This window comes from Tauraco erythrolophus, chromosome 8 (genome assembly GCF_009769465.1).
Source record: "Tauraco erythrolophus isolate bTauEry1 chromosome 8, bTauEry1.pri, whole genome shotgun sequence".
In the NCBI taxonomy this organism is placed as follows: Eukaryota; Metazoa; Chordata; class Aves; order Musophagiformes; family Musophagidae; genus Tauraco; species Tauraco erythrolophus.
In genome coordinates, this window is record NC_141472.1 from 45,018,667 (window position 1) to 45,046,014 (window position 27,348).

General features: G+C 40.3%; 1 protein-coding gene across 1 annotated transcript in view; it reads left to right on the forward strand.

The window, feature by feature from the left end:
* Window positions 1-208: 208 nt before the first annotated feature.
* The window catches only part of TANC1 (tetratricopeptide repeat, ankyrin repeat and coiled-coil containing 1), a 59,594-nt gene continuing 32,454 nt past the window's right edge, over window positions 209-27,348 (forward strand). The window contains exons 1-5 of the mRNA XM_009978408.2: window positions 209-269; window positions 13,499-13,699; window positions 21,408-21,509; window positions 24,206-24,327; window positions 25,300-25,489. Of these exons, the coding sequence (XP_009976710.2) occupies window positions 209-269; window positions 13,499-13,699; window positions 21,408-21,509; window positions 24,206-24,327; window positions 25,300-25,489 (676 nt within the window). The remainder of the gene's footprint in view (window positions 270-13,498; window positions 13,700-21,407; window positions 21,510-24,205; window positions 24,328-25,299; window positions 25,490-27,348) is intronic.

Genomic DNA, 27,348 nt, shown 5'->3' on the forward strand with positions numbered 1-27,348 from the left:
TTAAAGCAGTCCTTGTGCATCAGGACTTCACTCAACCAAGCCACGTTGTAAAAAAACAAATGCAACTACCAAAAAGTTGCTTCTGATTATCTCACTGTTTATCTGTATTGATCCTGTCTTTATTTTGTTTGGTTTTGTGCAAATGGATGATACTAATGTTACATTTATTTTTGTTTCTTTCTGTTATCCTTTAGGAGCAACATTTAAAATGTTAAAGGCAGTTTTAAAAAAGAGCCGAGAGGGTGGAAAAGGGAACAAGAAAGACTCAGGTATGAATATTAATAAAGTATTTTATAATGTAGATGAGTTGTACATTACAAATCCAGTGCTTACGTTTACTCTGTTCCAGCAGCGATGCCCATGCCCAGGGCAGTGGGTGACTGGGGTTGCTGACGCCTACTGGGGGGGTCTGCAGGGCATGGGCCCTCCCTGCCGTCCTGGCCAGGCTGCCCACGTGCAGAGCATGGGTGGCGGGTCCAAAGCTTCCTGGGAGCTGTGTGCAGTACGCTCCTTCCTGAGTCACTGCCGGGGGGGACGGGTGGGAGCAGCTTGCTCCTGGTTCTTCTGGCCGTGGAAATGCTTAGAGCAGGCTGTGTGTATTCTCCTGCCAGCCTCAACGGGGCCCAAGGCCAGACATTCAGAACCCTGAACTACAGAAGTGTATTTTAAACTACTTAATTGTATTACAGAAAAAAAAATGTATTATGGGTGATAGGATTTTTATTATTAACATATTTAGAAAAAAATATTGAAAATAAGTTTAGTTAAAAGCTTTTTAAGTTGGTTATCAAACTTGTATTGTGTTCTAGTTTTTGCTTTAATACAGAGATTTTTGAAGGTTAAATTAATCGTAAACAAATTTTACTTTAAAAAAAAAAAAAGAAAAAGAGCTTATTTTACTACTAATCATAAATTTAGTTAGCCACTACTTACCTGTGTTGCCTTTCAGGAAAAAGGATAACTAGGAACTCTGATTGCCATTTTCAAGGGCAGAGAAGGACCAGCAATGTCCTTTGAGCAGGAGTAATAGTTACAGAAGTGCAGGTGTTGGTGGCCCAGTATTAAACGTGCCTGCTGTGTGCAGGTCATGCCGAAAGCTTTGCTGCACTGGCTAGAAAGCCAATGGACTTGAGTGACGGTTACCTTTTCTTCACAGTTTAGTTTTTAACTTCAAACTCTTCATGTAGGTTAATACATTTGGTTTTCTGATGAGTTAGATCCGAAATTATCTGTAATAGTGAATTTATGCTCTTTGGCAACACAAATTCATTGCTCCCAGAAAAAAAGAAAAGTAAAACCAAATACTCCTTTAATGTAGTAAGTACAGAATGCGATACAGACTAACACATTCACGTTCATCAGAGCCTTTAAAACAATGCAGTCATGCTTGCTTTGACACGCAAGTTATGTACGTATCTTGCCTTGCAGCTTCTAAAGCTATACTGAGTTACACCGGGTCCTGCTAGGGCGGGGTATTGTAAGTGTTCTTTTGCAAAAAGTAGTTTGGTGGTCATCTGTCAGGTAGTGTGTTTTTCAGGAAGTTCTTATGGTCTTTTGAAGTTTCTTTCAGAAGATTCTTTCTAAGTGACTGAATGATGCGAGCTATCCTGAAAAGAAGAAACATTGACACTAGATCAGAGATGCTCAGAAGTGATCACAGAGCAAGACGAAAGGCATCCTGTTAATTTTGTGTGTACCGCTGACTTGAAGTTACCAGCTGGAGTTACTTAAATATAGTGGGCTAAAGATTCCTGTGGTGAGGCTTCCATGGGTACATTTTTCCTTAAAACATGAAATGGAAATTGGTTTAAGCTCGAAAGGAAAATCAGGCTGTTTGGAACGGAGCTTTGACCAGGCTTTGGTTAAAATCTGAAGCTTGAAAAGCCTTTTTCCTTTGGGTCACAAAACACGTTTTTTTGGGTTTTTTTTATTTTAGGATCTCATGACATCTATCTGGATTAATGTGTGCAAAAGAAAGTATTTTCTCCCTTTGTTTTGACAAATACAATGCTGCTGTATGGCTGACAACCAAGGGGAGTGTTAGAGTGTGGGAGGGTTTTGGGTTTCGTTTTTGGTTTGCGTTTTTTGTGGTTTTTTTTTAAGCAAAGCTCTGTAGAGTTTCATGTGTGAATTGCATGTTACAGAAACCAAGTATTGGGAAGAATTAGTGAAAAATGACTGACTGGTGAAAGGTAGAGTAAGGAGGAGTGCAGGAGCTGCTTTTTGAAAGGAAATAATTAATTTATGCGTTACTCGAAGATGTTGTGAAAAGTTTGAAAAGAAATGTGTGCATTCTGTTTCGTGTTACATCCAGGACTTCCTGTAAAGTTGCGTTCAGTTTCATAGTTTTCTCTTTTGTTCCAAAGAACCTTCTAATTCTCTCAACTCTTAAGACATTTCTCAGCTTTTAGAGGAGATGTGATGCAAGGCCAAGAACGTTGGTCTTTGTAGACCTTGTTTTTTGCTCGCTTCTCTCCCTGGACCTTAAAATCCAAACAATGAGAAATGGATTTTTTTTTAATTGTAGAGTTGTCTCATTTCATGGCATTTCAGGTCTTTAATAACAACAACAGCTCTTAAAATTTACTGCTCTCTCAAGAACTATGAAGAGAGTGGAGATGCATGCTAATGGTGAAAGCTGACTTGAGAGACAGTTAATGTGGAAACATCCATCATTAGTAAATTTAGATGCTTCTCTCAGCTTCATGGGCACATAGATTTGATTTTTATTATTTTTTTTTTGCTGATGAAGTTTTGAAAAATATTTGAGTTTTTTCAGATCTTCGGAATGTAGCAGGAAGTAGATGAGCGAGCGCAGCTCAGTAGTGCCAAGCTGAACCCGACGAGGAAGATCTTTCTGCTGTGATCTTTCTTTAGTGTAGACCCAGTTTAGGAATAATGCTGGACAGCTGGAAGGAAGTACAATCCTGAGCTGCCATAGCCATTTTGGAATTGACTGTGTGAATGTGGTTGCAAACTTCTGCTGAAGTGTGTGGCTAAATCCATCATACTTTGCATCCCAGAAGAGAGGAGGGATGTGGAGGTGTTGAGGAGCAGTAAATCCTGAAAGCTCCATCTTGATTGTTTCACTTGCGATTGTTTCACTCTATTTGAAGCCAAATTAGAGGTTTAGGCTGAACTGCAATAGCTTATTATTAAACTGAAATAACCCGTTGTCCCTTGGGTTTACTTGTGCATAAAAGGAATGCCTGGAAGTCTGCATAGTTCCAATCTGAGTGGGCTGGTTCCTGCTTTGCTGAATAGAACTTCCTGTTTGTGCATTAACTATATCTTACTGGTTTTACGTCTGTTAGGCTTGCGGAACCAGTGCGAATAGGAATGGGTTGGTTTTTTCCTGAATTGAAAACATAACTGTAGTATTAAAGTCTGTAAAAGGGTTAAAGAACAAAAAGAAATTAAGACTGTTTTTTTTGAAAATAGCTTGTATGGATTTTAGTGTTAGAATTTACTCATTTGCCCTGAAATAAGGGCTTAAGAGCTGAAGAGGTGCATAGCATTTTTGAAATCTAGCTGCTGAGTACATTGATTACAATTTTTAATAACTTTTTAAATTCAGGGTTATCTCAAAAAAGAGGGTCGTGAGGATTAGCGTTGGTGCTTTTGGGGCAGATGCTGAAGTGCTATGCTGAAGACTGGTAGAGGGTCTTCTGCCCCAGTCAAGTGGAAGGCTGTCATGTGGGAATCCCACTTTTGAGTGGAAAAGCAGCGCCGTAGGCTGCTCCAGCGGCAGTATGCTGGCGTGGCTGGTGGAGCTCAAGTCCTGCAGGTGCTTCAGGAATAGTTCTTTCTTCTACAGTTTTTTTATTAAAATGGGTTTGTATAGATGTGGCTGGGAGGCATTGATGGGTAGGTGGCTGTTGTAGGATTGGGTAAAGTCTAAATGAAGCAAAATTGGTGTGTTTAAACATGCACATAGGTAATTAGGTGCACGACTGTATCAGTATGTGCGAAGATACGTGAACATACATGAGGAGAGAGAGCAGTGTTGTTTATGCATAGAACAGCTCTTCAAAACAAAACTGAACTAAACTTACTTCTGAACGTGGGTTTGAGGACAAGGCAGTTGATATTGTATTTAGGTAAACTGATGTACCAAAGGGGCAGAATTTCAAACAAACCAATTTTTTGGCATCCAACTTTTTCTGCATCCAGCTTGTTTCTGGGTTTTCTGCAGTATGGAGCAAGCTGTCTTTACACCCCTTCAGACAGAGTTATTTCTGTTGTATGGAAATAAGTATCTGTAAGTTGATTTTTGTTCTGTCTTGTCCCCTTTCCTTCCATTAAAGCAATTTACGTACCCAGTAAAGGACAGAACTCGAGGGGAAGAAACCCCTAATCTGCACCTGTTGCATCAAAGTAACAAAACTATTTTGTGAATGTTTGGAACTGAGCAGGAAGAGGGCAAACAGGAACATTAGTTTTTGTGTCCCGGAAAGTAATCTGTGGTTTTATACTGTCTCGTGTACACTGAGCTGGAAACGTACAGCAATTACTCTCGATTTCCTTTTGTTTCTCAAGGATGCCATTCAGTCTCAAGCAAAGCAAAAATTCAGTATTTTGTCCTCCGTCAGGTTATTATCAGCAAATAAATATTATCTCTTTAAGCTCTGAAAGAGTTTCCAAGTCCTGTAGAGATTCCTTAGAAGGTTTCTGTGTAGTAAGAAGGGGCAGACAGTCTTCTTGATGGGGAGTCTCATAGTGTAACTCTCCCAGCCCTTATCACGGGTGCTCGGGGCACACCTTTCTTTCCTTATTCTTTGCCTTCTGCCTTTGTTTTGTTCATGGACTTTATTTTCTAGATATAAAATGATCTCGTCTCTTTGTCTTTATTTCTACTGTGTGTTTCTTTCTAACTACCTTGGAAATTTGTTTCTGCTGGCTTTCCTGTGTTGCTTTCGTAGTTGATTGTGGACTGTATGTTTTCCAGTTTCTTTCCTGGAGGTTTTTCAGTTCACCTCTGTAGGCACTGGGAGGTTCTCTGCCTCTGGCCTCTTGGAAGGAGCTGACCTTTTTTATTTCAGTGTAGCACAGAGACCTCATATCTTAATGTCACAGTTAAAGAAATGGGAGCCAGAAGACTTGTTCAGCCTCACGTTCTACAGGGTTACCTGCAAGTCTTTTCTGTGTCCGTGATGAGGTGGTAGTATAAAGAATATACGTAATAAGCTTCAGAACATGAACAAAAAATACTTTTTGATTGTTTTGGTAGAAGTTCTACTCAGTTACTTACTCTTAAATGCTTAAAAATGCTTCAGAAATAGATTTGTATTAGTATTTCCTGTGGGTTTTATATGCTGCCAGCTGCACTGCAGTATGTAATTATGTTTGTTTTCGTTAACTGTCCTGAAGCCAGCAACTTGCCTGCACTCCGGGAATCTTTTTTTTTTTTTTATACTTACTAAGCAAAAGACCATTCAATATAAAATACTTATAATGTATTTCAACTTTAAAAGAGAAGAAAAGAAAATCCGTATATTAAATTTCTACAGAACATGCTCAATTATTTCAGATGGCTTTTTAGTAGGATGGGCATTGTCGTTCTGTTGACCCAATATCAGGCCTGAAGGAACATGAATAATGGAAGTATTGTGCTTAGTTTGCAGTGTTCTTCCTGCACTAAATCCCATCAGAAGTTGCACATCAAATGTAGTACACCGTATTCATGAAAACTTCATTGATTTCAGTAGAAATTACTGTGGTAAGTAGTTGGGGCTTCTAGGGTTTTGAGCTTAAAGGCTTGTCAGACAGTTCATGTAGTGCTTAAATAACAAGGAACAAATTATGTCAACAAAAAGATAACGTTTAGAATGTAGTACTATAGCGCTTTAAAGGTAGAGAATCTGGAGAAATGAGATCAGTGGTTTTGATTTCAGGATGATGAAATAAAAGGTATTGAAGTGCTTATTTATTCGTATGTGTTACGCTTTCAGTGATTATCTTCATATGCAGTTTTTTTTAAAACAGAAAAGTTCCATATTAATAAATCTTTCTTGGATCTTGTTTCATTCTCCTGTAGGTCAGATTTAATTTTTACAATACTTTTTTGAGACTTAATTTCCTTTGGTTTTCTTCCTTCTTGTATACCAGGATCTTTATAGAAGTATTCTTGACCTAATTATGAGCATACGAAGTTTTTGAATGGTAGGATAGGATGGATGCTTTTATTTCTGCATTACGTTCTGTTGTAGATTGGCATACTCTTAGTTATTTTGTTGGTACGCCTTGCTCTTTGTCAGCATTTTACACTAAGCAAGTTGGATGAACTATGAATTTGAAATTTCTTCCTTTTAAGTGTTTTCAGAGTTACTTCCCTGTGGGAGTAAAAGTTTGACTCTCAGTGGAACTTACTTAGTTAAATGCAGACTTGAACCCCACCTTTTTTGCATTATGTGTCATTAAACATTTCTATCTGACTGATACACTTGTAACCAAACTGAGAGCATCAAGAGCTTCAGATATCCTTCTGCTAGTAAGTTTGCATATTGAAACTAAATATGCAAATTCAATTTACTTTTTCTGTCCAAACTCTCTATGATGTTAGGTTTTTAATTTTAAGTGCAAAGGGACTTTGTGATGCATAATGTACACATCCACTAACTGGAACATTGAACTTCTACTGGAATGTTTTCAAGCTTTAGTTTGACTTTCTGTTGTTACTCTAAAAATATCTTGCAACAGAAGAAGCATTGTTTCATCCTTAAAATATGGAGCTGTTTTTGATTATTCTGTGGTGCTTTGCCCACTTTCTGTGGCTTTCGACAGCTATTTAAGAGTTTAAACTTTTTTTTGCTGAGCAGTGAGGATTTAATGTGGTGAATGTCTTTTCCCAGAAGCTAATTCCAGTGATATATCCTATGTACATATAAACAAAACAAAACAAAAAAGATCCTGCCCTTGAAACACATAAATAGAAATTACTTCAGTGGTCCTAATAGCCTCTATTTATCACTGTTTTCTTTGGTTGGGCTTTTTAAGTAAGCACTACGAGAGAACGTGAGTGTTTTGCGTACTGAAAAAGTAATGCAGAGTTCAGAAATAAATGCCAGAAAGTGAGTAAATAATGTCAAGTCTGAGCGTAGTTGGCAAGGATTGTCCATTCGGACCTTTTATTCTAATCTTACTTGGTTTCTTTCTCACTCAATGCACTTCGCCGCTTCTGTCACTCAGGCTGTAATGTGTTTTCTTCCAATTCCAGCCTAGTTTCCCCCTTTTTCTGGTTTCTCCAGAGCAGAAGAGCAGAAAAATTAAATGTTGATCTTCCCTAATGCATGTATTTTACATGATAGAAGCCTGTTTTCTTATCCCAGAAGGCTGGGAGCTGATGGGCTACTTCACTTACCAGGAATTTTTCTTCAGCTCCTGATCAGTGTTGGTAGTAGTGTGAGTGGTTACCTTGTCCTAGCTGGAAAGACTGGTTTGCTTGACTCCTTCTGTCCTCCTAGATTGCCTTCTCACTAAGTTGGACTGACTGTGCATGTACAAGTACACACACACGTAGCATTTTAATTTTGAAAGACACAGATCCCTTAAAGGACAATTATCAGCATTTTACAGCTAAAATACAGCTAAAACAGCTAAAATAAAGCACCTTATAGGCAGTCACTGAACCATGCTGCAGAGTTCTGTCCACAGCTGCCTGTCAAGTCTGTTGAAAAATAGGATGGGAATGGAACATAGAAGAAAACTTTTTTTAAATATCAAGCCGACTGCTTTTGGTAATCCTTAAACAGCTTCTTGTTACATAGACAGCGATTCCTCGTTGGAGAAAGTGCTTTCCAGCTGTATGGCTTTCCTCATGTCATACAAGTCATTTATTTTTCCTGCTCATGATTTGTCTGTGAAGTCTGATCTTTTCTTAACATTTGTTAGGATGAAACTCATCCTATGAAGCAGAATAAAGTTTAATAAGACCGGCAGTAGTAACTTGGAAGCACATCTAAATGTTGGCTATCCCTGCTTGCACGGACAGCCTGCCTTTTCCTCCTGCTGTGTGTGCACGTGGATTGGTGGTACCGTTTGCTGTTCTTCAAAACTTGGCAGTTCTCACGGAGGTGTCACGGGACGCTGGGTGTGCAGAGAGCAGCAGCCTCGTGCGAAGCCACTGACAAAATCACCTGGCAGCAGTTCTGGTGTTACCACGTTCCGCGTGCTCCCGGGTCAGCGTGATTTAATTCCATCTCAACTCATACCGTTGTGCTTGCCCTGAAACAGCAGAGGAGTTGCACCTCTGTGCTGGGGGGGTGTGGTGGGTTTGGTAGCAGGGGGTTTGGCTGCAGGAGTGGCCCTGGTGAGAATCTGCTGGAAGCTTCCACAGCTCCTGATCGGATCCGCCTCTGGCCAGGGCTGAGCCCGTCAGCGCCTTCGTGAACAACATCTTTAAGAAGGGATAAAAAATGACCTGCGCCGTGTCGGGCCTGTGGTGGGGAGGGGGAGGTTGCAGGCAGGTATCCACACTCGGCCGCTGCCCCTCGCCTGCTGAGAGGGGGCGGCCGCGGCAGCGCAACCGGCAGCGCTCCGGAGCACCCGCTCCCAGAGAGCCTGCTGGGCGGGACGTCCCGCTGGGACCGTCGGGGTTCATTGGGCCCGGCACTGCCGCAGTGGAGAGGAGTGGGATGTGAGAGAATTGGCTCTGCAGACACCAGGTCAGTGAAGAGGGAGCGGGAGGAAGTGTGCCGGAGCCGAGATTCCCCTGCAGCCTGCGGTGAGACGGCCGGCGGCCCCTCGCAGCCCATGGAGGACCCCATGCCGGAGCAAGTGGCTGTGCCCAAAGAACGTTGTGATTCCATGGGAAACCTGCATTGGAGCAGCCTTTTCCTGAAGGACTGCACCCTGTGGGAGAGTCCCATAATGGAGCAGTTCGTGAAGAACTGCAGCCTGTGGGAAGGACTGACATCAGAGCAGTTTTGGAGAACTGCCTCACGCAGGAAGAGACCTCACACTGGGGCAGGGGAAGAGCGTGAGGAGTCCTCTCCTCGAGGAGGAAGAAGCAGCAGAAACAACGTGTGATGAGCTGCCTGCAGCCCCCATTCCCCATTGCCCTGTGCCACTGTCAGGGAGGAGGTGGAGAAATCGGGAGCAAAGTTGAGCCTGGGAAGAAGGGAGAGGGAAGGTGATTTTAAGATCTGGCTTTGTTCCTCGTTATCATTCTCTGATTTGATTGGCAACAAATTAAATTAATAATTGGGGGGTGGGCGAGCAGCTGCGCGGTGCTTAGTTGCCGGATGGGCCTATACTGTAACAACCTCTGAAGCTTACCTTTGGAGCTTTTCCTGGGAAAGATTCTCCAGAGAGCTTTACAAGAGTTGCAGTGGTGGCTGTGTATGCAGAAGTGGTCGCAGAATTGCGGCGCCAGTTACCCAGGACTGTCCAGTGGCCTTCTGAGAGTCTCCAGAGACGCAGAGTCTGCAGCCTCCCTGGGCAGCCGGTGGTGCTGCTCTGCCGCCCGCGTGGTTGGTAACGACAGTCGTACGCTAGCGGCTGGCAAAGGCACCGGTTCCTCCATTCCAGTAGGAATGTCAGGGTAGTTTGCAGACAGAACAGTTGCGTGCAGGTGGAGACCCCCAGACCAGCCCCCAGGTTTGATGCTGGTTGTGTTCTCTTCTGTAGGGAATACTGGTTGCTTTCTTGTCTTCGCCACGGATTGATCCCTGAGCACTGTCAACACCAGCCAGCGTGGCCTTGTCAACACTAGCCGTGCAGCCCTAGACCAGTGCTGGTAACATTCTCTCTTCCTAGGGACAGCTAGTGGTGGTACCCGTTTTTGCTACTTTCTGATCTCCTGCCCCAGATGTGTTATAAAAGTCCAAAGTTTACAGCTGTTGCATGGCAAAGTTTGTTTACTGCTTCTTTGCTTTTCATTTCGTGCCAGCGGAACCCGGTCAGAGTCGGGCTGTTACAGACAAGTTCTCATTTGGCAAGTGTTGGCAGTGCACTTCACCTCATGGTGCTTGCAAGGAAACTTTTTCAGCGATAGGATCCTGTAGTGTTAACACTTTTTTAAAAAAACCTCTTTAAGCAGAACTGCAGAATTCAAGATTTCTTCTGCTGTAGCACAATTTTATATCAGATTCATTTTTAAGTGGGTTGAGAGTCTTTTGTTTCACTTTAGTAGATAGGTTAAGGGAGAAAAGAAAATCATCTATCTCAGAAATACACATTGAGAGAAGTCAGTGGAACACTGACGTGTGCACTGTAAAGGTTTTCATTTTAGTTATCCTCTCTATTCAATAGAAGGATTAGTTTAATCTTAAAGTTCACATTCTCTTTTAGGATATTAGACTCTACAAAATCATTACTTTAGTTGGCCGTCCTCTTATCTTTTTGTATCTTAAGGAAGAGAAGAAGAAAAAAAAGAGTAGTTTGTTAATCAGATTACGCCTTTCAGTTGCATCCCTAGGTACAACTAAACTGGGATTCAATTTCCATTCTCAAAGCTTTTGTGTGTGTTTTTTAAAGCTATTGAGTCGTTTCCATGGTTACTTTGACCACTGAATAAGAACTCTAGTGTTGATTGATGCTTATGAAACTTTTTTTGTCTGGAGGCTTCTTGGCAGTGGAAAATGTACAACTCAAGACATTTTAAAGATAGGAAAGTGGGATTTCACCCGTCCTTTCCTTATGTTTTAGTTTGACATTATCAAAAAGCTTGTGAGAGGTCATCTTCCTCCTATTCCAGAACTGATGTAATGTAAATTTGAAGTATTGTTCTGGTAGCTAAAATATTTGAAATTACTAACCTTAACGTTAATAACAAATAATTTCAGTCTTATGCGTGCATCAGTGTGTGGCATCTGGTTATATTTGGGCATTGTAACAAGTTGTATTTTGACAGCTATTACGTCATTTTTCTAGTATCGTTTCCCTAATACCAAGTTGTTGTCTGGAAGGCATAAGGTATTACCTTATGGATCCCACAGGCTTGTTAGTTTTGCATCTGTCTTGTCATATATGTAGATCCCAATATCTTATGGGAATTCTGCTCTAAGTTCGATAAAACATGTAGAATTTGTCATCAGCCCAGCTTATACAAAATAGAAAATGCAGGATTAAGATAAATACACAGGGTAGATTCAGAGACTTAGGAAAGGATGATATAAACATATCAAATGAAGCTTACCGTCCCGCGTTATCACGCGTGTAATTTAACTATAGCCAGCCACAAATAACATGACCTGCGTGGATATAGAACCTCCTTTCATGGTGTACTGCAAGAAAAATGAATGTTGCAGGTCCGTTGAGAGAGCCAGTAGCACCAAGAAATAGAGGTCGTCTGCCTCTGATGTTGTCCTGTAGCTGTCACTGTGACAGAGACCCATGAGCCTGTTGCCGAGTTGCTGTGTCCAAGGCACGGGTTTCGTTCTCAGTTGGACTGGGTTGTCCCTCTGGGAACTCGGTATCTCGCGGTTAATTTGGCGTGGGGCACCTGTTCCTCCCTCTGTGACTTTGTTCCCTCTCGTGGTGAAGAAGGGTGAGCCTCATCCCAGCATCAGCTGGAGACAGGGTACATTTCCAAATCTTCTGCCCTTTTCTGCCCTGCTGCGCACTTACTTCTTTTGTGCCCCTGCACCCCTGTTCTTCACCGCTTGCTCCCTTTTGGGAAGTAAGAGTATGTTCACTTCTGTTGGGGAGAGAGCCGGTGGGAAGAATAGCCCTGGCGAGGTGCGCAGGGAAGAGAGGAAACAAAGCCAGATGTCCTGCTGACCCTGTACCAGCCTGTTTACGATGGACTTTCTCAACTGAAATAGCTTTTGGTTACCATCAACAGATGACTTCTCTGTGAACAGCCCCTTGGGTCGATGTAAGGTTTTAGTGTTCATACTTTTTCTTCTTCGAAGCAGTGTGTTGCATCTAGCGTGCTAAAACATTGAAGCTGCTTTTCTAGTTCCCAGGGTTCTAAACCAATAGATATACTCCTGTAACAGTTGCAATGGCCTTGAAAAGAGAATATAAAGTTACATTTACTTAGTTTTTAATTTCCATCTTGACTTGATGAAACAAGAGTTGTTCCCTTAAAATTGTTACCTATTATTCTGAATTTTGTTTGAACAGAGGAGAACTTTTGGAAGGTGGTAGTTCAGTTGGTTTCAGTGGAATAAGAGAGTAAGTTTTACAGTTACGAAATGTTAAGAAAAGTTTGAGTCTAGCATAGCATTCTTCAAGATGGTTTATCATACATAGCCTTCATGTGGTTCATGTGAAGAAAAATGTATGGCTAGAAAAAAACCCTGAATAATCTTATCTACATGCACCTTTGAAAATAGGGAATTAGACTTTAACATTCAGACATGTTTGGTGTTCTTGTCTTCCATGTATACTTATGAAAAAAGAGAGCACTAGTTAAATTGACAAAAATATTTTCTTGTAAAGCCACGTTTATCTGAAGTGTTTCCTTACTGTGAGAAAATAAACCTGGTACGAGGGATTCACATTTGAGAAGATACTACTTCTCCTTTGTCTGTCTTGTCTTCTAGTTGTACTTTGGGTTCCAGTACTTCAGCCATGCTGCTGGTTGCACATGCACTTGTCTAAAAAATGTTCTGGCATTCTCTTTCCTCTTTGCATCAGTTTTGGTTTGCTGTTTTTCATCTTTGGACATACCAATTCAATTTCAACAGTAGTTCGTGTAAATTATTGAGCAATACTCTAATTTGGATATTAAAAAAAGCTGTAGTTAGTTGATAACCTTTGTTTTTCAGCTCTGTTTCTGTCATCTGGCTAGGAAAGCCTAGCACTTTCAACATGTATTTCTCCTGGTTTTCAATCATTACTGTAAGCAATATATTTTTCTGTTGTTTTGAAAATATATTCTTGATTTAGCTGAAATTGTGTTTCCTGCACCAGCAAGAAACTTATCCATTTTGAGCGTATTTCCCTGTTTTGATGTGCCATGTAGTACAATGTGAACCAATAGCTTGTTTTTTCAAAAAATCGCTGTTGCTGTCAAATTGCACATAACAGGACCTCTTCATTTTAAAACAGAAAAATAAAGCTTAGACTGGCCATCTATGAATGTGCATCTATGAAGTGATCCACCTTTTAATTGAGTCTAAGGGATAACCCAACTAAATTCCTCCTTTAGCTAGTTCAGTAAACAAGATATTCAGATGGTCTTGACTTTCAGGATATCACAGTGATCCTAAAATACCTTTTGAGCTGTAAAAATACTTTTATCTTCATAGGAAAGTTGGTTTTACCTCTAAGGATGAAATCTGAAAAGCACTTACTTTATTGAAAGTGAGTTTTTTCTTCCCCTTTGCTATCTCTTTTACAGTAGAATAAAATCTCTTTTACTTGTGTATTTAAATTTTTCTAGTCGTTATCTGGGTTCTGCAGTGGAGGCTGCACAGTAAGACGAGTCGTGCTGAATCATTACTGCCAAATATGTTTTCTTATGTTAAATACTTGTATTTCAATGCAACTTTTATGCTTTTTATTTTGGTATATCACATAACGGGTGACAAAATTTTATTTTTAGCAGGTGACTCCTGCCCAGAGAATGCCTTGCAGGTTATAGCCACGTCTGGCCACAATGCAGATTTTCCCATTGGTGATCAGCCGGTCTCCGAGGACGCCTATAGAATGAACGTGGCCAAAAGAGTCTCAATGTCGCTGCCGTCGTCACCCCTGCTGCCACGCCAGTCCTATTTAGTGCAACCAAGATCAAACAAAAAGTCTCCAGGTAAAATGAAACCGATGAGCAACTAGAATCTGCTCAGAACTTTAACTCATTTTTATATTAACTTTTATTTAAAGTAACACAGCAAAGTCATGTTAATCTTTTGCAATAAGAACAAGAGCAGTGAATGCTTTTTGCATATTCCCAGGGAAAAAAGGTAATTGGTGATTAAATAGAATATACTATTTCGTATGTCAAAGACTTATTCTAATTGATATCACAGTACCTGTGTTGAAATGTCTGAATATGTTTAAAACTTGTTATTTATGATTAATGCATAATCATAAATATATTATCTCTATATGTTTATATATTATTAAGATATTATTAAATATATTATTAAATATTTATTGATATATTGTTAAATATATTATTATAATCATGATTAGTTAGGTAGAAGACAGCTTGAAAAACCTTTGTTTATTCATATGTGAGTGACTGTAAGAGTGAATGTTGTTTGTGGCTTTTACAGTTCATTTATTTTACTCATATCTCCATACCTAAATGTATTAGTAGATAAATTGCTGCTGAAGTTCACAAGAAACTTGTTAATTTTTTAATGGTTGTGTCCTTAGTAATGCCCACATACTTATGCATGAGCCTTGCTAAATAAGGTGCTCCATCTGGTTTTCTTTTTATCAGCATTCTGTACATGCAAATCATTCCAACACGCTCGGATCACTTGGGTTCATTCAGGTCAAAGCTTGAGCGTCAAGTGAAATTGTCCATATTCCTATTACTTGTGGAGCCACTCAACAGTTTTGAGGTTCTTTGCTCCTAGACCTTACAAACTTTACAACAAAGAATGTCAAAAGTTGGTTTTTGTCAGCACTGAGAAATGTCTTTGTTAATGACCCATTTTACGTAAAATTAAAGAAAAAAGATTGCTCAGAGAATTGTCACAGGATAGTAAATACAGTTTGTAAAAAGTATTCTTGGTCTTACTTCATGTTTAAATAATTTTGGGTTGATTTTGACAGTTCATTTAAAAATTTTGAGCCACAGAATGGTATTTTGTTGTTTTGTCTCTTACCGCAAGTGATTTGCGTGCTAAACAACTTTGAAAGATAGGGTGAAGTCCTCGTAATAGAGAAGGAAGTGGAATTTTTTTCCAGAGACTTAAGTGAAGGTGAGGATCTAACTCTTAAGTTTTGTTACTGTTGGGAAAACTTACCTGCATTCTAGGTACATTTGAGACAATATCTTGCCAACCTCCCCACCCCATAATTTGGTTTAGTGACATGCATTTTTATAAGCAGAGTGTAGGCTGCTAACTGTTTCTCTTGCAGAAAATGCGTAATAGTTGATAAATTTTGAATGAAAAGCCATGCTCATGATGACTTCAAAGTCATTCCACTGTGATATATAGCCAAAGAAAAAGATTTCTTAAGATTATGAAGTTCTGTGAGTGGATTGGCATTTAGGTATCATTATTTTGTACAAATACCTAACCAGGTGACAGGATGCTGATGGAAACATTCTGTGCTATTCCTTTGGCTTTCAACAAACTATAGCTGATGGAAGATGATTTAATATAAATTACCTGTCTAGCATCTGGGACAGGAGTAATAAAAAGAGAGTATACTAATGTACTGATTTCAAAGCACTCTGCTTTAGTAGCTTACAAATAGCAAATTAAAGATTTTTCAGGATATCGTGGATGAAAGAAGAAAGGATTGCATGGAAAGTTAAAATAGTAGTCTGAAGTTAAGAGGTAGTGATGAAGTTATCTAACCAGTGGTAGAACAAAATTCTAATTTCAGTCCTCTCAGTTTACAGGTGAAGGCAAAGCAACTACTTAAAGTAGTAGTTGCAGTCAAAGAGCAGAGTTGTGCAAAGTACTTATTTTTTGATGTAAATCATATCATTAATATTTTTAAAGTCTTGCAGAAATTAATTCTTTGAAATAAAATTCTATTCAGAGTCTGCTAGACTGAAGCAGTACTCCATGATAACAACTAAAGAGTATATTTACTAAATGCTACTCAGATTTTAATGAAGAGTTTTTCACAACTTTTTATCGGGTCTGAGTAGTTTTAGTTAAAATTTTGGTTAGTAAATTAAAAACAGATTTTCCCGACAGTGTGTTTCAGAGTTATAAATTCAAAATTAAAAGTTGTAGTTAACCAATAGTTATTTGGACTAATGTTCTTGAAAACATCTATATTTGAAGGCTTCATACTCCTAGAATCATAGAATCATTTAGGTTGGAAAAGACCGTGAAGATCATCAAGTCCAACTGTTAACCCAGCACTGCCAAGTCCACCACTGAACCGTGTCCCTCAGCACCACATCTCTACATCTTTTGAATACCTCAAAGAAATTGGTGGTTGGAGTTTCAGATGTGAATGAAAGATACTGCTGCTGCCCTAGAAGTAAATGTTTACTGACTTAGATTATTGATACCATCATGCTTGAACAGAGAAAGGAAGCAGCTTTCCTTTTAAACACATCAGCAAATGCCAAAGATGACTGCTGAAAGAGTCTTCCATAAATGTGCAATAGAACTTTTAGTTAGTTTTCAAATTAAACTTTAATTAAAACTTTTAATTAATAATCAAGTTGATCAGCATACCTGATACTTGAGGCTAGACCAGGTAAGAGAACTGGTTTCACCTACAGCTTTGGTTTTGTGCACCGATCTCGACAGCCCTGGGAGGCAGCTCCTCTTGCTGCGGTAAGCTGTCCAGGGGCACGGTCCTGCTCCTGCCTCGGGACAGTCCCCGGCATCCGTACGGATCAGACTCGGGTAACGGTGATGGGAGGGAAAGCCAGTTCAGAGGATTAGGAAGGAGACGCACAAGTTACAATAACTCTGTGGAAAGTCAGCTCTTCTGCAGTCAAAAAAGCATTAAAAATTACTAGGAAAGCAATAGATCATAAAATAAAAAAGAGTATCGTTACGGAATTGTATGAATCTGTAGTTTGTCTACCTCAGGAAGACACCAGTGTAGCTCTGGTGATGCCAGCTTCAAAAATCTGCAATATAGAGAAAGGCTGCTGGAGTGACTAAAGGTGTGGAATGTCTCTGAAGAAGAAATTATTTAAATAGATTTGGCTGGTGTTTTTCTGCCTGGAAGAAAGACAGTTGGTGGGAGAAGGAAGCAATGTGGTTACTATTTCATGCAATGTTGGGTTAACTCATGGATGGTGCAGGTTGTTCAAGGAAGGCCGGGATAAATTCTTGGAAGGAAGATCTGTGTAGAAATCTTAAATAGAAAGTGACCACTTCTGACTCAGGAAACAGTAAGGCACCTAACACAAGTCAGGAAAAGTGTACCAGGGAAGTATGTTTTCCCTGACTTAAATTCTTCTCTGCCATTTGCTGCTGATAAAATACTGTCTCAGGTGAACCTTTCATTAGACCAGATTCAGCCATCTTACACTTTTGGAACAGAGCTTCCATCCATGTTTTCATCCATGGATTAATTAATCTGTCCTGTTCTAGATTAGTGCATGAAAATAAATTTACCATGACTTTTCCTAGTTATTGCAATGTTGTCTGTCAGATTTCCAAGTGCTATAAGTCATTTCCATGTTAGTTCGTGAGGAAGAAAATCCAATAAGGGCTCTCCTCCACAGCTGAATTTGTGAGTGTTAAGACACATCCTGAAGATACTTCCATTCCAGTCTGTTTTACATGACTGCCACATGTTCTGATTCTTTTAGAATGGTTGCTTTTTGTTGTTCAATTTTGATACCTCTAATTACACTTCTGCTTACAAATAACAGATTTGGACTATTGTCTCCTTAGAGAATGTGATTTTGTTTCAATGGAATGTATTTTTAGCTGCTTTCACCAGGGCCAATGCCCCTTGTTTTCATTAGGAAATAGCGTTGCAAGAGCACCCTCTGGTGATAGTTGGCAACTAAGCTGTCTTTCAGTTTAAAAAACGTAATCGTTTCATAGTCTCTAGGTAGAGATACAAACATCTGTTCGTGTACGACTCGCATTCCCTGCCCAGTGTTTCTTAGCTAAGAAATGAGATTGTAACCGTGTTCCCATATTCCACTTTTCAATGGAAATTGGAAAGAACAGGTGGGTCGAGGTGGGCTCTTGTAGAACCAGAGGGTACCTGGGGCATAGTGTGATGTAGCAGGGCACACTCTGCAGGTCAGGTGTAGTGTGATGGGCCAGTGCGTTACCCTGGACAGCCTCGGGCCAGAAGGGAGAGAGTCGGGACTTGTCCTTAAAAGCAGTCATCAGCTTTAAAGCACTCAGGTAAACGAGCGAGAAAGCGATGTAATTTTCAAGACTTAATGTAGCATCTGAGACTGCTGCCAAAAGGAACGGTGGGCACTTTGTATGGCTGCAGTGTCATGGCCTAAATATATGGGGGAGTTTTTAATAAACAGAGGGTGGGATGTCTTGGAGAACTTTGGCATGCCCTCGAATGTTGAGCCAAGTAGAAGGATCCTGTTTGAAGACAAGAAAACCACCTTATCAAGGGTGGTGTGGTATAGTTAGCATCAGTCCTGCAGCCTCTCCCCAGGGCTCTCTGAATGGGGTTTACTTTGTTAGTGAGGGAGATCCCAGACCAGAAGAAGGAGGAAGAGCTGAAAGCCTGCAGTGCTGCAGCCCCGAGTTACGTGCTAGCAGTAGGAGGAAGCGAGGAGGGAAGCCAGCCTGCTGGAGTGTTGCAGTGTGGGACTGACACACCACAAGCCAATTCTGTTTTCTCCAAATGCTGGAAGCGCTTTCAGGTGAGACAGGTCAGTACCTCTGCTTTTGTTACTGGTGTGCGAGGGGGAAGGTGAGACCTCGAGGGCTGCGGGGTAAAGCAGCATGCAGCAAGGTGGTCGCACCCGGAGGTGGTGACCCACTAGGAGTGAAACTCAGTTTGTACCTGGTTTGTTGGGTTTTGGTCATTTTTTCTCTGATTCCAGTACATTATAGGCTATTTTATTTTAAAACTGTTTTTTTGTTGTTACTGAGGATGTATTTTTGTTGTTTTTATTTAATGACACATTCACCTCCTTTGTTTTGAAAACTCTACCTTTGGTTATATTTTGTATATTTAACTTAAGGAAAGGTCCTGGCTGTATCCTTTGTTGTTTTCTTGAAATCTCATTGTGAAACTAGTTAGAAGTCATCACATGTCAAATGCTGCAGTAGCATCTGTGATCTGTGGATTCAGTTATAGCTGTCCATGTATAATAAAAGAATAAGCAGCTGTAGACACTGAGGCAAGGTCATGATTGACAAATGTTGGCTTCAGAAAGAGTGAAAAATTAGTTGTATAAGTATTTGAGAATTTACCGATAGCCTTTTACTTTTATGTATCGGAACCCTTTCATGTCATGAGACTTACGCTTCTACTTGGTAAGTTTGTGAACTTCTGTGGGAAGGAAAGATCTTGCTTAATAGCTTGATAACGAAGCCCCTTTCTTCCTTTGGTGTTTTTGATTTTTATTTTTCAGTGTAGTTCCCTTAGGAGATTGGAGAACTGAGCTTGTTATATGAATCTTTTAAGTGATGAGGTGATATTTGTAAAGTCAGTGTTTCAATCTGGCTCTTCATTCATGATATTACAGTTCCTACATAAAAGAATACTTCTCTGAAATGGTTTTGCACTAAAATTGTTTTTTTAGAAATGCATGATTTCTCAGTCAAGCAGTATCTAATGTGTTATTCTGTAAGCTTAAGGGATTGAAAGACTACGAACTGCAGTTTAAAAACCCTTTTAATACCAGTTTGAATTTCATATGAAATCTGTGTAAGCTACATTGAGCATTAAGTGCTTCCGTCAAAAACATTGCTCTTGAAAGACTCCCTTAAGATGGTAGCAGGCCAAACTGAGGAAGATCTGTTGGTCATAAATGGGCGTATCGTAGGCCTGTAAAGTCCTGTGTGGGCTTACGAACCGCTCGGACAGGGGATTCGTTAACGTTTGCGTTGTGCTGGGTCAGTGACTCTCTCTCCAGATACCAGTACACTGCTGTGATTGTAATGATGAAGTTGGGGAAGCTTAAAAACTGTGCCCACAGTCTTGTCATCTTTACCGATGATACTCGGAGTGCACAAAACAGTGTGATAAAACTGGGACTTGTGGGATATTTTCCTTATTTTACAGATGCACTGCATAAACGCTACTGTACCGTTGCTTCCCAGGACCCTGTGCAATGTCCTGTCTGCCTTTGGTGAACAGCTGCTTTGTTACGGTGGCCTAATGTATGCATTTAAAAATCATTTGACTGCAGCACATCAGGCGTTTTCAAGTGAGGAAACTTCCTTTTCTGCTCACAGTGATCTTACAGGATAGAGAGAACCTCAGATTGCATGTCTGTTATATTACAAAAGGTTGTATTTAAATAAGCAGGGAAAATCACTGTCTATAGTCAAAGCTGGAGGAATCCACAGAAATACCTCTGATTTAATATTCTGTTAAGCCCAGCAACTGGCTCTGTTTCTAGGGACTTCAGCTAATACTGAGGTTTTTCTGGATGAAGCACAGGAATCGCCTACCACACCTCAAGCTCACTAAAACTTTGAAAGTTTCAAGTGGCTTTGTTACACACATTGCAAGAAATCGGAATTGTTTTAATGAAAATTTAGAACCAAAGTTTGGGTTTGAGTTTTCAGTGCCACTGATGATGATGTTTCCCTCCCTCGTGCCGTTTAAGTATCTTAGCTTTCCAGTGTGTAACTTTGCAAGTTTCCCTGTTCGTGCTTTTCCAATGTTGCAAATGCCTTTATGGGAATAAAGTTCTGTTGACATAGTTTTCAGGATGTGGATAAATATATGGTGGCGTTTCAGTTCTACGATATATTGTGCATCAGCTTGGCAGTCTCCCTGCCAGTACTATCAGTTGCTGGGTTAAGATCAGAATTTCACCCTGTGTTTGTAGTGCAAGCAGGTGCGTGTCGATTCAATAGTGCCAATATACTTTTTCTGGTAAACCTTTAGACAGCAGCGTCATTCCCCTTCTGTTAGATAAGTTGTGTCATTGACATTTCCTGTGGTTGCTACTAAACCGTATTTAACAAAGAATAGAGTCATAAACAGCCTGAAACCAAAGCATGAAGCTAAAAGTGGGAGTAAAGAGTGAATTAGTTTAACTTTTGAAGAGTATGCGTGTGTGTGTAAATACACATTTCTTCGTAATGCTGAAGGCAGTATGTTTGGACTTGGTATGTATGTGATGCTGTTCAATGAAACCAGAAACCATTAGCAGCCACTAATGTTTTCCTTTGTCTTTTTAACTCATCTTCACCATTCCTATGAGCAGGGCACCTGTCAGTGTTTGGAGAAAGTATGTTATAATATAAAGCTTCTCGGGTTTGAATTATTCAGTGTGTTGATGTTGCAAGCTGTCTGCCTGTCGTCTTTTTCTCCTGGCTTCAAAGATGCTGATAACAAAATTATCTTCCTGTTGGAATGGAAAATAAAAGCTCTGAACTGAGGAGGCCCATTGAAAGTTGTTTGAGTTTGAACATGTTACTCACTTTACAGGAAACTTTTTCAGATTTGTCACAGCAAGCAGATGGGTTTTATTTTCCAGCAGGCTTTTCATACCAAAAAGCCCAAAGAGAGTGTTTCTTTGTCGCAGGAGTGGAAGTGCAGCAGCTCGCTAGTCTTTACGGTAGCAGCTGTGTATGGGAGAAGTATTTCCTCTGCTTTTTTTGCGTCTCAGAGGATCAACACTGTACACATGAAACTTGTGGTCCATCTGGAAAAAATTAGATACACTCAGCTCGTTCCCATTGCAGGTCCTGTCAGGAAGCCCAAGTATGTGGAAAGTCCCAGAGTGCCAGGTGAGGCAGCGCTGCTGCTGAGGAAAGGACCAGAGCAAGGAGAACCCGGTCAAAATGGTAAGAGTCTGTTCGGTGATGCTTTGTTTGGTAGAACAGCTGTTCGTTTCAGACAGTGTGGTATGAAGGAGCCTGCATAATAAGGAGATCTGATTCTTTCTTTGTAGGAAGGTTTTGCAGATTTAACTTGCTTGTAGTAAGGAGGAGATGCTTGCTGTTATGCTTACGTGATCTTTGTCGCTGTCTCAGTCCTTGGAGCTGCGCACGTACTGCAGGCGGAATGATGTCTGAGTGGTGGTGGTGGCTGCATATGCCAAAGGCCTACTAGATTTTTTTCTGAACTTGTTTTGGTGTAAACTGATTCCAAGAGTGTAGCTCTGCACTGGCGGGTACAGTGCTTCGTTTCAGAAATTTTGTAAAATCTTGCTCAATAAGAAGACAATAACCGTAGGCTCCTGTGTTGGCAAACTGGGAAGAGCTACCTCCCTAGAGTTAACTGGTATTCTTTGAAAGTTTCACGCTCATTAGATTTGGCTGGTGCATCACAGAGCGTGACTTTGACAGCGAATGTCACGGTCAAAGCAAAATGACCCATGACGCTGGTATATGACTGTATGACTGTGACACGGATTTCAGACGCCTTGTATTTTTAGATTAATTTTTCAGTTTAACTGACCTCATTAAAGTCATTGCATGTAACTGATGAGGTTCCAGCTGAACAATTTTTTGTTTTACTTTTGCTTCAATTCTACAGGAAACTACAGTTTTAAAAGCCAATGTTTTCTTTTTAAAAAAGCCCCTTATTCATGAAAGTAGAACTCCTCATAATTGTTTTCACCATCTTTTCCTGTACGCCCTGTTTGGTGTGTTGTAGTTCCTCTCGTGCCTCCGTCTTCACAGCCATCTCAGTGCTGGCACGAAAGCTGCACGGCCAGCTGGGGAGGTGTGTGGTCCTCATCTCCCTCATCTAAAGGTGACCATCTCGTCATGAGCCTCTCTTCAGAGACTGCTGAAGGTCGAGATTGAACTCTAGTGTTAAGGACTCATCAGTGGTTGCTGGGTTGAATACCTTAGATTTTGGCTTTTATCTCTGTTGCTGATCTGAACCTGGTACTATGCTTAACATTTACTGAGGCTTGTCAAAGATTAAAATTTAAATATAATAATAATAATAGGGGTTTGGAACTTTGATAGAAAAATGAAGATTTTGATTTCACAGAACTCTAATTTCCAGGATTGTAATTTTAAAGATTAATTGTAATCCTAAAAATGACAATTTTACAGGGAAAGGCCTATCAATTTGCAAAATATTCTGAGATACAAAAACTTTTGCTATCTGCTTTCAAAAAAGACACCATTTCGTAGACTTCCTCCTTTTGGGATTAAGTGAGAATCAGATAATTCGACCTTCCAGAGTAAAACCTTAAGATGTCTACAGAGTCAGGAATTATGTGTGTTCAAGTAGGCATTGAGCTGGAGTAAAATACCGAGGAGTGGCTGACTAGTGATCTCCTCGTGTTTGCCAACGGTGGGGTTTAAGTCACTCATTGAAACGTTGCTGAAGTAAGGCTTGCTGGTCACCTCTTCAGTTAAAATCGTTGTTTTCTTTGTTTTTCTTACAATCCGCAGCTTGGGGAAAAATGTGCGATTTATTGCAAATACCACTGAATGTCAGGAGTGGTAAACACTGGCCTGACACTCCTTTGGTTTAGCGAAGCCGTGAGGGAAAGACCCAAGTAAAAGGGGCAGTTCAGCCTGGTTTTTTGTTATTCTGGTTGGGAAGCAGCAGTGTGGATGCTCCTGCTTCTCCCCCTCTGTGCAGAGCCAGGTGGCAGGTGGTGCAGCCGGGGGATTGGCGCTCCCGGCTGTTGCTCGGAGCGGGTACCGCGCTCCCTCATTAACTGGCTGGTTATACCTGCGGCTGGGACGGGCCTGCTTATTGTTCTTGTTTTAATGGCTGAAAGAAATAAATGCTGTATAAATATTTCTTCTAGGGAAGAGTATTACAAGTTGGTAGGTGATGCCAAAATTGGCATCAAAGAAGGAAAATGGCAGAAGATGCTCGTTTATGAGATTATATTGGCAATAGGTGTTTTCCCTAAGCAGACCTGTGATTGCCTGTTTTTGTTGGAAGTTGCCTCATTTCGAACATTGTCTCATATCTGTTGGACACTCGAGTACATTTTGAAGCACTCTACTGATACAATTGAGTATTTTTGCAATCAGGAAGCCCGGGACATTTAGAACTGCTGTTGCATCCTTTACATAACAAGCACAACAAAAATGCATGGTATTAATTGTAGTGTTAACTGTCAGATTACAAAACATCTCTATTGTTAACATCTTTTTTTCGTGTTTTTAACAGTACAGAAAACTTTATAAAAAGTTAATGGAACAGAACTTCAGTCTGCCACTGAGCTTTGATAGCACTGAGTTAAATGCTGCTGTTAGACGAATAATCATGTGGATCATCAGTCTGGTGATGAACTGGTTGCACTTAACCATTTCTTTCTTGACTGGCAGGTTGTTTTTTTTCTCCCCTAGATTTCTGCAGATATGCAGAGGATACAGGACCCGCCAACAATTTGAAGTCTAATGCACAAAAAGCTTAAATGGCATTAGCTTCTCTGTTAGATATATTGCTGATAGAAGAAATCTGGTGTTTACATTTGATGATTGCACTTTTTATACCTCTTGTTACAGTTTCCAAATACAAGACTCTAATCTTTACCAACTTTTTTCCCCCCACTCCAAAGCAAAGCCTGATAAAGACTCGAGCTGTTCTCCTGCAGCACAAGAATTGATGACAAGATTGGGTTTTTTACTGGGAGAAGGGATCCCAACTTCTGCTCATCTAGAAGAGAAAAGTGAAGTCATGGTAGGATAATGGAAAATAGTACATTTAATGTTCATCCTGTTTCTGAGAGGACTAATGTTATTTCCTCTATTTGCTAGTTACAGTTACTTGATAGTTACCAAAATACAATCCATTTTAATAGACATATGGTAATGAAACTGTAAATTAATTTTATCAGGTGTTTGTTTGTTTTTGACATTGTCAGATGATCTTACATTCTTAAAAGAAAAGACTCCTTATAATTTCTGGAAGTTAAATCTAATCTACTATGAATGTGAATAGCTTCTAGAGTTCTCTCTGCCTTGTTTTAGTATTTAGGAGGAACTTCTGTCCTTCTGTTCTCAGTGCTTTATGAGAATGGAAAATGTCAGCGTTGTTAAAATAGGAGCGTGCTTTTGGGGTGTGTGTGTTTGTTTTTTCCTATGAAGTTCACTTCTATTTGACAGTATGTCTCTGTCATTTGGGGGTGGAGGAATTGGGAAGAAGCAATCGGCTACTATCCATATGAAACTCATCTGCTGACCAAAACTGCACAGTAACTACCAATCTCTCTTTCTTCCTCTTCCTCTCTGCACTTTCAGTCCCAGGTCTCATAAATCTCATAAAACCCTAGTGCCTCAGTTTGGGTTTCATTGATAGTAAAATGTGAGTCGGACTGCAGTTCTGGTGGTTTTAACCCAAAGAATAAATACTGGGGGTGGAGAGGAGGGATATCCAGTAAAATGTTTAATAGAGAAGAAATCTGCCTTACTGCAGCTCTTCCACTGAACTGTGAGATTCCCCTTTTTTCTTCAGAAGTTGCTTTTTAAGAGTAATCTGAAAACATGTCCTTAAGGTTCCCAAATAAGATAAAGCTCCTGCTTCGTGAAGTTTTTGCTTGCAAAATAGGCTCCTTGCCTTGTTCTTGTTCTACTTCACCTTGATGTTTCCAGTTTCCAGCACAGTAGTCACTGCCTCCTGTACAATAACTATTCATTCTTCTCCACGTTGCAGTGTACAGTAGCCAGTCAAGGAGTGAGCCCGTGTTCCACCCTGACAAGCAGCACCACATCACCCAGCACTGACAGTCCCTGCTCCACTCTCAATAGCTGTATTGGCAAGACAGCAGCCAACAAAGGCAGTCCCTGCGGAACCATTAGCAGCCCCAGCTCCACTCTGGAGAGCAAGGACAGTGGAATTATAGGTAAGCGTCTTAATTAGTAATGCAATTAATAGAAATTAATCTTCTCTTAATAGTACAAGTCTGAATAGCTGCTTCATGTCATTGTGTTTGATTTTATGCTGTCCATGGATCTTGTTTCAAATCCTCTGTACTTGAAAGATTGAACTCTCATTCTTTGGCTATAACAGTTGCTGTTGTTAGGTGTGCATTTCTCTTCTTTTGTTTTCTTGCTGCAGTTCTAATTTCTCCGTGTTTTCCTTTAAAATCATTAATTTCCTCTGTTTCACTCCATTCTTTATTCTGCCTTTTTCCATGATATATGTCTCTATAACACATTTCATAATGGTGAAGCACAGCGTAGCTTGAAGCTGATTTAATTTCCATCTGGGGGAAAAATAATTGATGCTACTTCTTATGAGAATAACCTTAAATCAAACTGTTTAAAAACAGTGCAAACTTTTGAGTAATTGGCATGAAAAGCTAAAATAGGGCATCACGGAAGAGGTGAAATTGTGCGACCCGCCGCTGAACAGCTGACTGAGCTGAGGCTATATGTGCTTCTCCTGTGGGGAGTCAGTTATCTTTAGAGAAGCAGCCGCCATCACAGGCCGTTCGTAGCTGCTTTTAGCACCTAGCTGAAGATTTCAGTAAGTCCGTTCAGTACTGGAGAAAAGATCAAAATTATTTGCTGCCTCCTTTGTGCCATCTTCTCTGTTTCCGCTCCCTGCCCTAATGGATCTTTCTCACCTTCACCTTCCGTGAGGTGCTGCAGGGATGCATGCATGTTGTGTGTATGCAGTTTTATGTCACAGAAGATGCATTTCTTATGCAGATACTTTATGAAGTCGTGGAATAAATACATTTACAGTATCAGTAACGCATCGTTCATCCAAGATTATAGAAGCAGCTGCTGGTTTCGGAGTGGAGTGGGTTCCTCCTTTCCTTCTAGAAAGGCAGGATAATATGCTGGAGCTGTGTTCTTTAAACTTCTTTAAAATCTGTTCTTGAGTGAGAGCTTCCCTTCTCTCAAGTAGATACTGATATGAACCTATTACCCATGCTTTGCAAGCTCAAAATAGTCTGTGAATATGTCTGTATTCTAAATGAGGTCAGAACTAGCCTCATGTTTGTTTAAAATAGTATATTGGCATGACAACTACATCATCCATTGTTTAACCTTGTAAGTACTAATATTTTTAAGAAAAGATTTTTTGAACCCACTGATAAAAGTTGCTTACTGAACTAATGAAAAGGAAGGAGTTTCAAAAAATAGGAGAAATATGAAAGTAAGTCCTTTATTATACAGGGAGAAGAGAGTATGGTGGAGTTGTGAAGCATATGAGTGTTGAGAGCAGGGGGGAAAGAACCCTAAAGAACATAGGAGGGTGGGGGGCATCTTCTGTAAAGCTCCTTCAGACAAATATATATGGCTCGTGACTATATGAAAATATCTGCTGCAGTTCTGCAGAGCTGTCATTCATGTCTCAAACTCGGAGAATTTGCACACCCCTTGTTCTTTGGCAGCCCGCGACAGCACCCCTTGCATCTATAAAGGCATGAAACCAAGAAAGGAAGTAAGAGGCACCTCTGATAAATGACCCAGGGTTTTATTTTTTGCATACAAATGTGTCTGTGCGTTCAAATTTGTTACTAGTAGTACATGTGCATTTTAAATTGTTTAGCAAGTATGTGTTTTCTATGTCTTTGACAGAGTACATCCAACCATGAAAATAGTGCATTCTTTGCTGCCGCTTATGGGAGCTTCCATTGTATTTCTACTCCCACTATGTTTTCTGAGCCAGCAGACTGATGGGAAATCTATCTTTTCTCCCTTTCCCTCTTTTTTTACTTACGGTTCAGGTTTCTTTTAGTTTTCTCAT